This window comes from Megalops cyprinoides, chromosome 8, assembly GCF_013368585.1.
Source record: "Megalops cyprinoides isolate fMegCyp1 chromosome 8, fMegCyp1.pri, whole genome shotgun sequence".
Classification (NCBI taxonomy): Eukaryota; Metazoa; Chordata; class Actinopteri; order Elopiformes; family Megalopidae; genus Megalops; species Megalops cyprinoides.
The window spans coordinates 28,401,540-28,418,313 of record NC_050590.1 but is presented as its reverse complement, the minus strand read 5'-3'; the positions used below and the strand labels follow the sequence as shown (position 1 = coordinate 28,418,313).

Here is a 16,774-nt window from a genome sequence, read left to right as displayed (position 1 = left end):
TCACTGTTTGCTGCTTATCTCAAACTATCCTGCAGCAGAGTCAAGTGTTATTTATTTCACAAAAATACAGTCACAGGACCCATACAGGCCTACCGTAGGAAATGTCTGCTAGTTACAAAATACACTGTCCATTGATTCGCCATTCTAACAGGCCACCTGCACAAATTATAAAATGTGATATTTAAATGCTTCCTTTTTCTATGTATTATCGTGTCTTGGCTTGCAGTCCAGGGCTATCATAATTTCTGTACAGTACTGGTTATATTGTAAAAATTGAAGTAATTATTTTTCATTTCCATAGCTGCATGTTGGTTAAAGAGCCACATCTTCCAACATATTGCAGTATTCTGTGTGTTGTATTACACATTAATTACTTGTGTAAATGTCAGCTTGCACCGTCTGTGCCAGTTGTGTTGAGAGCTTGAGATGGACAGAGTTCACTTGGAAGTAGAAGTTTTTGCATGGGGCTACTTGCTAAATAGTCAAGAGCTTCACCCTGAGGGAACCTATGCGCTGGAGTCTGCAACCAAACAAATACATGCAGCTCTCTGTTCATGTATTTGATCATTCTTACAGGCAATCTGCAGGCAGCCTGCACTAAGCAGTCTGAGTCTCAGAGCTTGAATCTGAAATTTACTCTGTTCTTGACTGACAGACTCTCACCGATGTGAGGGAACCAAAGTGTTAGGTAACAGTTGACATGAACCTTTATCCCGCCCCTCATTTCCAAAAGGGCTACAACTCTACTTACAGGACAAATAAGGTATAACCTTCTCCCTGCTAAGCTGCAGAAGGCATTTATCTCTAAATCTCCTATCGTTCTCTTAGTAAGATTCATCCAGGTGAATTTTTCTTCCTGTCTCTACTCCAGCAGGTGCAAGCACTGAGGGTGATGAAGAGGCAGGCCTTGCCCTAAGATGAACTCAATGTCAAGCCAGAGGAGTGGTAAGCGTCCCCTAACCAGTTTGAATTTTCTTCCTGTTTAGGCCTCTGCAGGTCTCGATGAGCTTTGGCTCCTCCCATGCATCAGGAGTTTCTGTAAGAATGGGTGATTATTCAGTGTTTTCACTGAAGCATCACTTTGCAATCTAGAATTTCAACCCACCAATCATTACAAAATCGATTCACCTCAGTGGACATTAATGCTACAATAAAGAGATGCCAAAAGTACTGTAGAAACAACCAATATAGTGGACTTCTTCTGTTCTGTCCCTGTACTGTTGAACCTAAAGTTCCTTTGATGTGCTAAGTAGAGTGTGTGAGAGTGAGTGTGTAATATTCAATAGTAATAAACAGGCTACGCTAAGTCAGGAGGAGAAACATTTCATGGGGGAGAACTATTTGAAGCATGGACCGGAGGGTAACAATATTCAGAAGACCAACATGGCGCAGATCCGCATGGCCTACAGACACGAGACCCTGTGCAATGAGATCAGCTTCCTAAGGGATGCTGTGAAGTCTGAGGCCCTGTCAGCAGAGCCACCCCATCCTACACAGCACATGGCACCTAGGGCTGCTTCCTGAAAAGTCCTCAGTTTCATGAAAGTGACTCGACACGCACATTTGGTTGGATGTTAAAACTCATTTGTAATTCTCTGTAAAAAGAGAGGTGTCTGAAGATGTCAGCAATTAAATGAACTCTAAATGCATTTTGAGAGAACATTGATGTTTTCCTTTCGATAGCGTCTTATTAAGTAAATAAACACATGTTGCCATGCATTGGTTGTGGGTGGTGAAAACTGTGATGGTGGGATTGTCTTTGAATGTAGTTTTTTAATTAAAATTGAAGTAGGTACAATGCCTCAAGCTTCAGTGTAATGTCTTCAAACTCAGAGAACATCCTTGACCTGACTATGGGTTTCACTCTAAAACACATTTGAAAATGGATTCATAATATAGTACCCCACAGTGGAAACTAATGACTTTTTATGCAAAGAGCCCTGCAGAACCTTTGTTTCGATTTAAAAGAGGATTACAATTTGAACAGCATGTCTTAGGCTATGTTCAGATTGCAGGCTCGGTGCTTAATTCCAAATCTTTACTCAGGTTTTTTTTCTGGCTCTCCATCTTTGAAAGTGGCCTGTATCTAATATCCGGTATGAATGGACCTCTGTCCTGAAATGTCCCACATGGACATATAAACACAAGACGTTGCATCTGTCTAGTCACAGAATTGTAACTATGGGGGTGACCTGTTGTATGCAGAGTGATGTAGGTATCACTTGGGCCATATTAAACATGCTCAATTCCAATTTTAGTATACAAATACAGCTTGCAATGCTAGATACCTGATTTCCACATATGCATGTGACCCAAATCAGAACTGAAGAGATGCAACTTTTTTTGCTGTTCACATTGTTCTTAAAACTGAAACTGAAAACTAAAATCTGAACTGGCTCACATATTGGAATTAGGTCACTTTGAGCTGCATTCTGAGTATAGCCTGATTGATTCCTTCCTGAGTGTGTGGTACATAGAATGGAACAGAGTTTTAGTGGAGCAGACTGATGTTTGGTACAGACCTATTCTGCAGATGGTGGCATGCTGGGACAGCACTGTGTCATGGCAGTAAGAGCTTCCTGAGTAGAGCTTTACTGTGGTGCCCTGGAGGACGTCACTTAAACTAAATTGCTCTGGTCTGAAATGACTAGTAGTTAAAATAGATGTGCAAATTGTAAGCAATAAAAATAACCCTAAACAGGAAATCTGCCTGGTAAACTACTACTACTGCTATTAATAATAATAATAATAATAATAATAATAATAATAATCCAGTAATAGGTTTTAGGTTTCACACCAGATTAACACCCAGGAAGTTTACTGTAACAACAGCACAACAAGGAGGTTTGTTTAAGTGCTGAAGCAAGCTGAGATGAATACGTATTCATGTGATTCTTGTGTGCTACACTGCCAGAGGAGCCTCTGCATTTGCAGTAAGACACAGCAGAGTAGTACAGGTGCTCTCTATACTGTATGATTTAAATTACATTTGAGGCTTTTTAGTTTGTTTTGGCTAAAAATAATACTATATTTTTGGTAGTATATTTCATGACATTTTTGTGAGTGGCAATGTATATGTGGTTTTATATGTAAAAGAATTTATTTAAGCACTTCATACAGTACTGCTAGTTTGTGTCAGTATAGTACATAAATCAGAAAACAAATTGAGAGGCATAAGTCCGCCCCTATTGCCCTAGGCCATTAGAGATGCATACACCTGCAACTGATGTTCCTATCGCTCTCTTTTTACTGCCTCTTCATGTGTTTCTGTTGTTGTTTGGTCTTTTTAAAATAACGTTTTCTTAAGACAGAGGGTTTGTCCGAAAGTGTTTTAACATTGCTTGAACCTGCAATTAACCAAACTGAATACCTTCTAGAATCACTTCCCAAGCATCTGACATCTACCTTTGTGGCTGAAGTTATTGCTACATTGCCATAAAGATATTGCATATTTTCTGGATCATAATACTTGCATTAAAATAAGTGATTATCTAAGATTGAAGTTAATGTTTTCTACCTAGAGCATGACTGTATTGGTGCAATGTATGTCTAAATGTTCCTTTAATGGCTACCCCAATAGAAGTAAAGTAAAAGGTTTTTCAACACTGTTTTGCTTCAGAAATATGCAAACTGAAAATGAACTTTTACATTGTAAAATAGTATATGTGTGAGAATGCTCAATAGCAAATACCATTACACATTCTGAATAATTTTATCTGGTTTATCAATATAAACCTGAAGATGGAGCTTCAGGAATCCCTCCATGCATGACATTTTATATTGTCTGTAAATAATATGTCATGTGATGTGCAATTTGAATACTGTGCAACATATTCTCAGTTGAGTTTTGTAGTAAACATCCTACATCATACAGGTAATGGGATACCAGTTGCATAAGTTTTGCACATATACAACAAATGGAGAATTTACACTTTTTATACTGTCAGGATCTATTTTCAGACTAAATTTTATATGTTAAAAAATACAGGAGTAATTCTCCACAGCGGTGACAGGAGCACCTGTACACCTGTGTGTTAAAATCACTCCTACCTGCATGTACATAAAACTAACTGCTACCAAATCTATGGAAAATCTAACACTCAACATGCTTCCGAAACTTAAGTTGTGGGCCTGCATTCAAATATTTAAGGAAGCAACCCATCCCTACTTTGCTCTGCTTTAAAATATACATTGTGTTTTAGGGTATTTTGTATTTCATATAGTATATCTTAGTAGTAGGATGGTAGTGTTTCATGAAGTAATTGGGTGGATCTGTTGAAAAGCAGTTCTTTTAAGGAATGGATGAGACTGATTCTAAAAAGTATTATTTTGGTTCCTTTTATTGCAATGATGTGAATTGGCTAGGTTAATGCAGGACACATCACTGATTCTTGATTTATATAAAGCTTAAATCTAAATGTCATTTCCTACATTTCTTTGCTTTTCATAAATATTTGCTCTAATGGAAAGCTCTGAGTTAAAAAATGAAAAAAATCAACTTTCAAAATGGTTCATTCTTGGGCGTCATCCTCGACAGCAACCTGGACTTCAAGGAGTACATTGCTTGCACGTCACGGGCCTGCCGATTCCTCCTCCACAACATCAGGAGGATTCGTCCGTTCCTGACAACATACGCGACACAGCTCCTTATTCAGGCCACAGTTCTCCCTCGACTGGACTGCTGCAACGCTCTCCTCGCAGGCCTCCCAGCCTGCACCACCCAGCCTCTCTAGCTCATCCAGAATGCAGCTGCCCGACTAATATTCAACCTCCCCAAATTCTCCCATGTTACTCCCCTGCTGAAATCCCTCCACTGGCTTCCTGTCGCTGCCAGGATCAGATTCAAGACCCTGACCCTCGCCTTCTCTGCAATCAACAGGACAGCCCCTACCTACCTCCAAGAACTCATCCAGCCCTACACACCAGCCCGACCCCTGCACTCAGCAGCAACTGGACGCCTCTCTCCTTGCATGGTCAAGCCAGGAGGTGCTCGTTCTGCCAGACATCGGCGTTTCACCTACATCGCTCCCCAGTGGTGGAACGAACTCCCTGTCTCGCTACGGACAGCTTCTTCACCCCATTCCTTCAAACGGGGCCTGAAGACACACCTCTTCAGACTCTACCTGGACTGACCCAGCACACAATTGCTGCTCCCCCCCCCCCCCCCCCCCCCGAATCAGTGCTGTCGTAAATTGCTGTGCTTTTTAAATTGTGCTTTTTAAATTGTTTCTTGTTGCCGCCTTTACCCTGACGCTCATTGCACCGTTTGAAGTTGTTGAAGTTTGCCGTTTGAAAGTGTATCGTATTAGTTGCCCTATGGGCTGTACTTGTACAAATCTGATAGTACTGTGTCCTCAGACAGACCTTGCTCTCAGCTGAGAACTGTCTCATTGTGGAACTGTACACATCCTGTCCCCGTACTGTCGCTATACTTGCTGTATGCACTTTTGTAAGTCGCTTTGGATAAAAACGTCTGCTAAATAAATAAATTTAAATGTAATTGTAAATTTTTCAAAATTATTTCCAAACATTTGGATTTTAATTATTCTATTTATTTAGTCAACTTGTGCTCACACTTCCCCATACAATAGAAGATGGCCAGTATGTATCAGTAAGTAACAACACATCTATAACTGTTTGTAACTGCAAGCATCATTTTTTCCATTGGACTATTTTGAACTGTAATATAAAGTAGAGATACTTAAAATCTCAACCCCCCCCCCCCAAAAAAAAGAAAATTTTCTGGGCTGAACATTTCTTTTTATTAAACATATACAGTTCTAATGCATCTATGATTTGCAGGCAGTAGAAAAACTGTTGAACTGTGTCAATCTGCATTTTCTACAGAGTTGGCCCTGGTGGAGCTTGAGTTCCCCAGCAGGCTGCTGTCAAGGGTTGTGCCATTGTGCTCACTTCCTGCAAAACAAAGAACAAAACAATGCTTCGGAAGAGGATAGAGGATAGCTAGGTGCTATAACTCAATGTCACGTGAAATATTTAACAGAAGTGCAGTTTTACCCTGGGGATCAGGAGTTGCCTCTAAAGGCTGCATCCTCCTTTGGCCCATCTATTTCACTTCTTCCAAAGGCATACCAAACCAGCAATAATCAGACATCCAAACAGAAAGGTAATTGCCACCGCAACAGCAACATCCAGCTTATTGTCTGGTCCAACATCCAGTTCTGTGAAAGAAGCACAGTAAAAGGCAGGATGTTGCACCTCTGTGAAAGCAAGGAGTTTTGGCAAGACTCATTACAACAACATATCTCATGTGTTTATTCATTTAGAAGTCCTTAGAAAGGAAATACAGACCAAAGATACTATAGCATGTCATTTGTTGGGGAACCACAAATGTAAATTTTTATTTTTTCTTCTGGAAAATTCAAATTATAATCTGAATAATGAATGGTATTGAAAAATTCCTTCACTAAAGTCCAAGATTTATCCATTATGATCCATCCCCACTCTCAGCACAGAATTCCTGACCAGTTCCTATCTCACACATCCATTCCCAACAGTCCATTTGCTCAATGGCAACAGTGGAGTGGTAGTACATTGCATTTACCATTAATGTTGTGTTGATCTGACACATGCCAGTCTTTATTTTCCTTATCCCAGTCCACATCCAGCTTGTTGTCCGTGCTTACTTGATGACCCGTGCAAGTATAAGTGTTAATTTGCAGGCTGTGCCACTCCAATCTCCATTAGGCAGTGTCTCTCCTTGGTGCAGCTCTTGTGGTGGTACACGCTGGCTGCCTCTCATCAAGGTCATGTTACTATTGTTTGGGGTAGAAACCAGTGGCCAAACATATGACCTGAGTCTCTCTTTGTCAGAAAGCTTTTGAGTAACCCTGACTCAAGGGTGTTCTTCTGTTTTGTGTTTTGTTCCTTTAGCATTTCAGATCATATCAGTGCATGGTCTATCACTCACTGGGCATTTGTTTGTAAATTCCTGGGCAGGGTTTTGTCCTGACTCTGTGTCTGCATGAGTGGACAGGCTATGAATATCAGTATTAAATAGCACATTTTCTGGAACTGTAGTCATTTTAATTTTGTTCACAAAATCATGCATATGTTTTAGGTAGCTGTTATACTTGTTTGAAACTGGAATGAGAAAGTGGTCAATGTATTTTTCTATCCTGTAAGATTCTCAAGCCCTGTTAAAAAATTAAGATTATTTTCCATCATAATGCAGTTATATGTTCACCACATCAAAAGACGAGTCAATCAACTTGCATTTGATCCAAGTGTTTTGTGTGAAATTATTGGTCTACTTAATTAAAAAAAAACCAACAGCTACACTTTGTTTCAGGGTGACAATCAGATTGGAACAAAGTACTGTAGGATAAAAATCATAAAACAGCCAATTTAGTAATGAATACAATAATGACAATGTATTATTCAGTGATATATAGTGCATTTGGCACTTGAGAGAACACCATCTCACCTCATCTATTAACGATATTCTTTTCATGGTCTAGGAACATCTTCAGAGTTCTGATGCAGGTTCCCTTCAATTCTGCAGGCCTTCCCTGGTAAAGTACAACAGTCTGGACATCTCAACCAAGCTCATCCAGTCTGGACATCTCAACCAAGCCTGCTGTAATGACGCTATTATTATTATTATTATCATTATCATTACACTTTTCGGTCGCGTGTTTTTGTGTTTGTGTGGGACTTCGGCAGGGCAGAACATCGCCGGAACAGAGAGCCAGGGAGGAGGAAGATTGTCGACCGCAGACTGCCGCAGAGAAGCTGCTGCCCAGCTGGTCAACTGGCGTAAAGAGCAGGAGCATCCGCCCTGGTTTTTGTAATGACTGTGTTACATTCAGTCCTGCACAATACAAAAAAAGTGTGTGTGTGTTGTGACCAGGGGTGGCTACACCGGTTCTCTCAGTTCCCTCTTCACATTCACAGGATTTGCAGGGACGGCAAGGGATCAGATCTGGGAGGCAGCGTAACCCCACCCAGCAGCATGGACCTATTTGGAGCATGGTGTCCGGACAGCCAAGGGACTCTATTTTACTTGGGACACGAGGGTGTTTTTGGAGATTCTTTTTTTGTATTTTGTGTTTGGGTTTAAGATTCGTTTTTATTTTGGGGGGAGAGGCAGCAACGCCCGTCCTGTAATAAGTGTGTGTGTGTGAGAGCTCCCTGTGGCAGCCTGTGACCCCCCCACCTGGTCAGCCCCGATTCGGGAACAGCTCACCCTGGCCAGAGGGAGGCGTCAACTGCAGCTTGTGAGGGGAATTTGCAGTGTTTGCTTTTTGCCAGAGTGTGAGGGGACCACCATGTGCTGTGGGTTGGAGTGTGTGCACTTACCTGTGGGGGGCACTATCCTTCAAGAAGGAGCCCCCAATAGAGTCTGCAGCCAGACCTTTCTCAGAGGGCGGGGCCAAGTTTCCACCAAGTCTTACAGTGGGAAGAGCAGGCGAAGGGAGTGACTCCAGGGTGTGCTGTCTTTAATGATTTCCAATGATATATGATTTTAACCCCAACTGTGACAATAAAGTTTGGTTTTAGCCACCTACCTGGTCTCGCGTTGTGGTGGGCTGACGGTGGTTGGGCCAGTTCGGTGTCCAGGTCTGCTAACCCGCAATGTTATTATTATTATTATTATTATTATCATTATTATTATTATACTTTGTCTATCCCTATATCCATTTATTTACAGAGGAAAATCTGCTTAAGTACCTTGCCCAATGGTACAACAGCACTGGCCTACCTGCAAATCCAATTGGCAACATCTGGGTTATAAGTCCAGCTTCTTGCCACTACACCACACTGGTACACGACAGAGTTGATACAGAAAGCATGTGCATGTTCAGTTAATGTAAACATCCCTGTTTACCTGAACTGTGACTGAAGCTTTTCATAGTTCTGGACAGTCCACTCTTTATATGATGATAATCATTCAAAGCCACATTGACTCTCTGCATCTGCTTTGTGTCTGCCTTAGGCTTCATCCACCATCCCCACGACAACAAAGTCCGGAAACTCAGTCCTTTGGGATGTCACTGTCAGGAAATACCACAGAGAGCGGGAGCCTGGAGGAATACAGGAGGTGAACTGATCAAGAGGATGACAGACCTCAACTAGTCTCCTAGAACAAGAGTGCAATTACTCTGGCCCCTGGAAATCTAAACCCATAAAATTTTATAAGTAGGTCTCATGGCAACTCCAGCTCTTCAGTGGCCAAGATAGGGGGTTGAACATTAAAAGGCTAAAGTTTAAAGATTAATTTTTAAGTATGCAATAAGGGTAAAGTGGAAAGCAGACACCTTCCCTGAATCAGTGTCAAATGTGGAGCCCTGTCCTAGAAAAACAGATGATACAGTAATAAAGCAACGACTATGTCACATGGTCAGGGTTTATTGAATTGCACTGTTTTGGGGTTTGTCCATAACTTTCAATCGCAAATTTAGGCCTTTTTCAGTACTGCAAAACAATCAGGTCAGCAGCCACTGAAATAAAGATTACTTCAGTTACTTCAATTTGGGGATAAATGGTAATGCAGCTGGGCTGAATCAAGCCATAGACTAAACTGAGCAATGTACCATGGGAATGTACCAAGATTAAGTCAAGGTAATTAGTTATATGACTTGAGTGACTTCACTCACACAAACCAGGAAATAAATATTTTTTCTCACCTCCTCTCTGAAAACCCCTTGCAATTTTCTGTGCCTGTAAAACTTCCTTGATTATCTTAGAGGGCTTGATGTGGCTTGGCTCCAAGATCCAAGGACTATAACAATGTTATTTGTCTTGGCATATGCTTTCATTTGTTTTCAATTTGAACATTATCTATAATGCAATAATAACTGCACAGAAGTGATTACACTCCCAATTGTCTTATGGGAAGCACAGAATATTTCTCATGGACAACCAGCAAAGAAGAAGCCACAAACGGAAGCAATTTGCATTTGCAAAAATTACATTTAAATAACTCTTGGAAGCATGTGTTGCGACCCGGAATGGAACATTTTCATTCAAGCCGATTTTGATGTGTTTACATTTTTTAAAAACTTTACACTACATATTTAAACACATTTGTTTGTGTTGACCGGTTTGTGCAGTGTAAGAGGGGACACTGAGCCGTATTTGCACAGAAGCTTGGCCCAGGACCTTGTGTCTTTAAGAGGATGTGACGTAGGGGAAAAAAAAGAAGCGGCAGGCTTGAGAGAGTTGTGAGGTGTTCCGCTTAAGTGCTGTACTGTATCCACTGGATTTTGTTTAATGCAGGAACAAAAGAAAAGTTTTTTGTGCCGGGCAAGAAAATAAAGTTGCCAGAACATGAACGGACTGTGTCGCGATCATTCAAAAGTTGCAACACATGTCTCAGAGTCAGTTGAAATTATGTTTAATGGAACACAGCTATGTTTGGCGTAAAATGCTGAAGCACATGTTGAGGAAGAACCTATGTTCACTGTAAAATACAGTGGAAGGGGTTCTGAGTTGTTTTGCATCGATGGACCTAAAAAACTAGTTCCATCTGCCCAGAGGCTGAAACTTGGGTGAACACATACATTCCAGTATGACTATTCAGCTAAATATTTCAATCACCAGACCTCAGTCCTATCAAATATTCATGGTCAAACTCAAGAAATTCAAATATGAAAATGAAAGGATCAGAAAAACCCAGAGCACTTCTGCCAATGGATAAAAACATACAAAATTTCCCTCTCAGAAGTGCCACAGCCTTGTAAAACCCCAATGAGGTAGCCAACCAGAAGAAACTGCATGTCAGTACTCCGGCCCCCTAGCTGACCCATTGGTCATTGTGTCCATGTACTTTTGTTTTTCCTTGTGTTCCAGCCCTGCCCCGCTGTCCGCCCTGTCTCCGCTCACCTGATCATCTCCCCCCGCCTGCCTGCACACCTGCTTCCCATTACCCCATCAGCCCTGCCCTATATCTACCCTGCTTGTCTCTGTCTTGTTTGCCAGATCGTTGCAGTGTTTATTGACTGTTTTGTTCCTGCCGTGTTTTTGCCTGTAAGTCTTGCTGTTGTTGATCCTGCCTGTACCTCGACCTTGATTCTGCTCGCTGTCTTGCTCTGTTTGCCTGATTTTCTGCCTGCCTGGTTACCGACCCTGCCTGTTCCACCAACTCATGCTTAATGTAGACCACATACAACAGAAGATAGAAGAACATGCTTCACTGTGACATCCCAAATCTGGGGGGGGGGGGGGGGGGTGTTATCACCTCCATTTGTCAGCCCACTGAAACAAGGTCACATTCCCCTGAGAGAACTATGGGTGAGAATGTGCTCCATTGTTGGGTAACTGAAACTGAATTTCCTGATGTTGCATGGTCCCTGTGGTATGCAGTACAGGTCTATGATGCATAAGTTGTATTTGTGGGGTGTGCATAGATAAAGCCTGCTGATTATCATCACTGAGGTAATAAACCATCCTAATATAGGTTTCTTTATGGCCACAGGAACCAAATGCACATGACATAATTTTATTAGAAAATATATTTACAGCACGCATGGTGTCAATTTGACACATTAGGAAGCCAGACACTTAGCTGTTCTGAATAAGAGTTTTTTTCACCTGTTGTCTGTCAGGTTCAAGCAACAATATGATAAACTGCTTTCAGAAACAAGTGTAATACACATACAAAATGATATATGTTAATAAATTACTGATTTGTAACTGAATTTAATTAAAAGACAGTCTAGCCTGATTCATGAATGACTATTTCAGACATCCTATGGTAAGCTATATTGTTTGTGATGATTGCACTAATCAAAAATGCAAAAATCTGAAAATATAATAATATGAATGCATCTGCTTGGTGGAATAAGTAAATGGTGTTATCCTCTGACACACCTCAGAACTCCCTGTGATTCCAATCTCATTGGAATTACAGGACCTTTGTCCTATGACTGACTTGTCAATCACTGCAATTTCTGTCATCTTCAGTATCACGGAGAAAGCTAATCTACCTAACTACTTATCAACTAAAATACTAACCTGAAGTAGGTTTCTTAACAGCTTGAGGTGCCAAATAGATATGATAGACTTTTATTAGAAAACATCTCATTTGCTTTCAAAACAGAAAAATCCCACATCATTGCAAACAATTTGCCTCCTAAAAAGCAGACATGCCACACGTATTGTTTTAGGATAACAGACCAGCTAGCAGTTCAGTATTTTTAAATGTGAAACTAACATTCATTGACTCTCATTGACTCTCCCCCAAATGTGTATCTTGGTGCCAGCAGGGATCATGCAGACAAGCATGCAGACAAGCATCTGAAGTTTCCTTTGGGACAGTAGTATATAGTATACTGAAGTGTTTAGCAAAGAAACTCCATTAAATAATCCCATGGAACATTTGTAAACAGCACATTGCATTCCATGTTATACTTGGGGAAAATATTTACAATAAGAATTTTATCATTCCATTCACTTTTATAGCAATTTTGAACCTCTATGATAGCACAGAGACACAGAACTAGAAACAGAGAGATGTGAATAAACAGATGCATTTGATCAGATGGATAGCATAGATTGATTAGATCTCTCTGTCTGTGCATTTGCAGTCTTTCCACAATCTATCTGCTGGACACAACACAAATAAAATGGCTTGTGAGAGCCATGTCTGATGAAGGTGATGTCCCCATTAAAGTGCATAAAGGGTTGTACTTATGAGTTACTGTCTTTGCGAAACATGCATGGATCCAAACCACCCACAGGTATTGTTCTATCAAAGGGAGTGCTGCTCTTAGGGTGAATCTGTTCTTGTCTCGGGGTCGTCATCCAGGCTCATGTCACTAGAATTCTTCCTGCTGCCATTCATCTCTATCCCCGCCTGCTGCTCCTTCAGATCCTTTATGCAGAAGTGTTCCCAAACCTCCGTCTCAATGTCCTCTTTCTGCTGTCCCCTCCTCCAAAATGAGAAGCTCGTTCTGTTTCTTTTTAATGAAATGAGAGGAAGAGAAAAACATCAGCTTGTTGAATGTGTGGTTAAAGCAAACATAGGGGTCGTTCTGTTCTCTCTCTAAAGAAATTCAGAGAAAACGTTCGTTTGAACCATCCTTTTAAAAAAAAACTTTGCAGATGTCATATCAACTCCTTGTATTTGCTTTTGTTGGTCTAAGAACAAACTTTCATCATCTTTGTTATTTAAATTATTAGTCAATGAATTGTACTCATAAAAACACATGCACAAGTACTCACGTTTTGTAGTACCAAAGTGCAGCAACTGCAGCCAGGACAAGCAGAATGACAGCAAGGACGAGGAGTGCAATTGGTACAGCTGTAACATACAAAGGTGGATTAACAATGTATCATGTCTCACATCATCTTACATATACTCCAAGAACAACAAAAGACATCTACTTCTGCATACAGCTACAGGTCTGGGTTTAAGTTACACTGATAGAGGAATATTCACCTACCCAAGAACACATAGTTTTCCCATACAATAAAGGCATTTGTGGTGGTACTACTGCTTCATCATATTATTAGCTTTGTCATGAACACAGGGAAACCGAAGGACACCAGCAAACTGAAGGCAGGAAGTGACTGATTTTTATGGAAAATAATAGTGGCACTGTAATGTCAAATGTTTTCAAAAAGATCGTACCTCCAATAGCTGTTGTATTCGTTAGGTGGGGCTCCTCAGGCTCATCTGGGTGGGGAGTGAAGGATTGAGTAGAGATGAGAGGAGGTGGTGAGGCAGAGGGAGAAAGAGAGGGAGAGGGGGATGAAGAAGGAGGGTGAGGGGAGGAGGGAGAACTGGAGCTGGATAAAGAAAGAGAAAAAGAGCTGGAGGAAGAAGATGAGGGAGAAGGAGGGGTAGAGGTTGAGTGGCAATGGGGGTGTGATGTAGACAGAGCTGACTGAGTTGATTGGTGGAGGATAGGAACAGTAGGGGTAGTTGTGGGAATTGTAGGCACTCCTGTTGTGGATTTAGAGGTTGTAGGGACATATGTCGTTTTGTCATGCAGTTGTTTGGTCTCATCTGCATCAAACAAGAAAGAACCATTAAAACATTAGTATGAGATAAATGGAAATTAAAATCAATACAGGCTGTCATTAACATCCACTCATTTTTTTTCTTTCCCCCTGTTTTTCCATGCTAATCTTTTCTCACCAATTTCTGAATGGACAAAGCTTTTTGTTTTTGCTCTGTGTATAAAACTTTGTCACACCACTCAAGGGACCCATTAGGAAGTCAATGAAGGATGTTTTGATACTCTGATTTTCCCATTTCCTCTCATATTTGCACAGCTGATGATTCCATGTCAAGTGACATGAAAGCACAATGACCTTTTCATTACAGCGTCATTACAACATCTAGACCACATCATGTATTTATTTATGAGGTTTCAACAGCATAGGTGAGAGAGGATATCCTGACATAGTCATGCTCATTCTACAGTGCATATGATGCGATATCAGTGCTGTTACCCGTCGGAAAATCTCAAGTCAAACAACAGAGCAAGTCTAACCATGAATACCTGGTGATTTGAAGCAAAACACATCAAAGAGTTTACTGGGAATGGCTTGCCACACGACGATTCCCACTTTATTCTGACCACATCCCTGAGATGGTGTGATTCGCGGGATGACTGCAATTTGTCCATCTATCCACCCAAACCTAGGTACAAGAAATAAATGTCCTTCAGTGCAAATACATACAAAGAGAATCAGGTAAAACAGGAACTACTGTCCATGCAAGAGTTCAACTACACCCTATTTGCAGATGCTTTTTTTTATCAGCAGGTTGTTTGCTTTTTCCTACAGTATACCACAACATTATAATACTATATTATGTTATGTTATATTAAAGGCATGATAGCAACAGCAAATCTGCACATGACATATTTTTACAGTCTTAACTTTTTAGCTGAGCTGTTCAGGAATTCAGTTAAGAAATAGAAGGCATTGTTCAGAGCTGGGTCTCACGATGCCCTCAAAGGGCGTGGTGCCCTGCTGTTGCTGGTTCAGTCATTTGCGGGCCTGCCATACCTGCAGGTCTCCAGACCATTCCTGTGGGCCTCTTCCACCTGTGCCTTTGACGCTATGACCACATTCAACAACTGGCACACTGCTCTGGCCTGAGATGCATTGAAGCTGTAAATTAGTTTATTCTGCGAGTTTAAGAATGACGCCTCAAAAACCCCAGAAATAGCACCGTTTTCTGGGTAAACTGAAAATAGATAAGAAAAGAATAGTGAATAGAAGTGAAATCAAATTCAATTTGACCTCAACAATCAAACTTTTCTTGGGGAAAAGATGTTCAAAAATCTCCATACTCAATGAACAGACCTTTACATAGGTGATAAATGCTTACTTAAATAGTAAATTTAGTAATTAAAAAAAAAAAAATCAGTCATGCTGCAAATGTGTAAAATTCATTTGCGTCACCTATACCACATATACAAAGTGATACCCTTATATACATACATATATATATATATATATATATATATATATATGTATATATATATATATATATATATATATATATATATGCATATATTAACTTTATGAACTTATGAACTATATGAACTTTTTTGCAAATTCTGTTAAAAACACAACATACACAAAATGAGCTATGAATGAGAAACTACAATAAACAGTTACAAAAAGAGGATACCTTACCTTTGATTTGCGTAGGGTCGAGAGTCAGTACAAAGATAGCCAAAGTGAGAAAGTGACATGAAATGAGCCAAACACCTGCCATGGCTACTGAGTGTCTCAGATCTGCTACAGAGGACAGAACAAGGACCAGTAGTGGGTCTGAATGCCTTGAGGGAGGTAGACCAAGCAGTGGTTTTCGACGGGTTGAGGAGGGTAGCCTATTGCTCAAATAATGACCACTATCATAAGTGATGACAGGACCATTAGTCTAGGAAACAGGAAACAGGAAAAACATGGGTAACTGTGCTGGGCTATGATAAGCAAGAACATGCTCTTCAGGAGACTGCTGCAGGAATAATAATAAAAAAAAAAACTCTGGCACTTCATTGTATGGCTGCATGTAATTATTAGCACACTCTGCAAAAATCAGCTTCCCACAGGAAAATAGTACCCCCCAAAAATAGGAATCTTAAACTCATTTTCATTTTTAATATTATATAATATAATAATTTAATGCATTTTAATATTATATTTTTAAATATTATATGTGAGAAAACAAGGTTTTTTTGCAAAAAACTCATAAACATAATATCTTATAGTTGTGCAGTAGTAGAACAGATTAACAGATGATGATTGAGATTTCTACGTGAAATTTAAGAGAAATTTTGCTCTGTGAAAAAAAAAATTACACTTGGTCAACAAAATGTTCTAAAATGTTCTGTAGGTGTAATAGACTAGCCAAGGTAAAATGTTCACATCACATAAGTGCTGAACGAGAAGGTCTGAACGAGACCAAAACATTTGCACTTGGTCTTTTGTTTGTGCACTTGAGCACTTTTTGTTTTTGCACTTTTTTTGTTGTCAAGATGTGAGTATTAATAAATATGTTCTTTTACTAGTCAGACCAATTTACTTTGATGTGTGCAGTCTGTGTTTTCTCTTTGTTAAGATTATCCAATTGTAAACTTCTTAGTGTAAATACTCTTTTGTGAACATACACCAATAAAATTTATGTTTGATACTTTTGATAATACATTTGCATTACTGAAGGAGGCCTGTCTAATTTTCTGTGTATCTGGGAAAAAAAAAACATTCTGTGGCCACAGATATTTTGAAAAAAGGGCACACACCATACATTTTGTGGCTGCAATATATCTTTACATGTCAGTCTGCT

The 16,774-nt window shown here is 40.1% G+C and overlaps 1 protein-coding gene and 1 long non-coding RNA gene across 2 annotated transcripts; one reads left to right on the top strand and one right to left on the bottom strand.

The window, feature by feature from the left end:
• Positions 1–316: 316 nt before the first annotated feature.
• LOC118781553 lies at positions 317–7,734 on the top strand. Its single transcript, XR_005005109.1, has 3 exons — positions 317–763; positions 872–945; positions 7,482–7,734. It is a non-coding gene; the product is annotated as an uncharacterized LOC118781553 (long non-coding RNA).
• A 4,946-nt stretch (positions 7,735–12,680) lies between these two features.
• On the bottom strand, positions 12,681–15,846 carry LOC118781651 (lymphatic vessel endothelial hyaluronic acid receptor 1-like). The gene is made up of 7 exons (XM_036534659.1): positions 15,622–15,846; positions 14,986–15,166; positions 14,475–14,614; positions 13,764–13,975; positions 13,598–13,709; positions 13,189–13,267; positions 12,681–12,923 (listed from the first exon to the last, which is right to left on the bottom strand). The coding sequence occupies exons 1-7, from the start codon at positions 15,701–15,703 to the stop codon at positions 12,734–12,736; spliced, it is 996 nt and encodes a 331-aa protein (XP_036390552.1). The 5' UTR covers positions 15,704–15,846; the 3' UTR covers positions 12,681–12,733.
• Between the last annotated feature and the right edge of the window lie 928 nt (positions 15,847–16,774).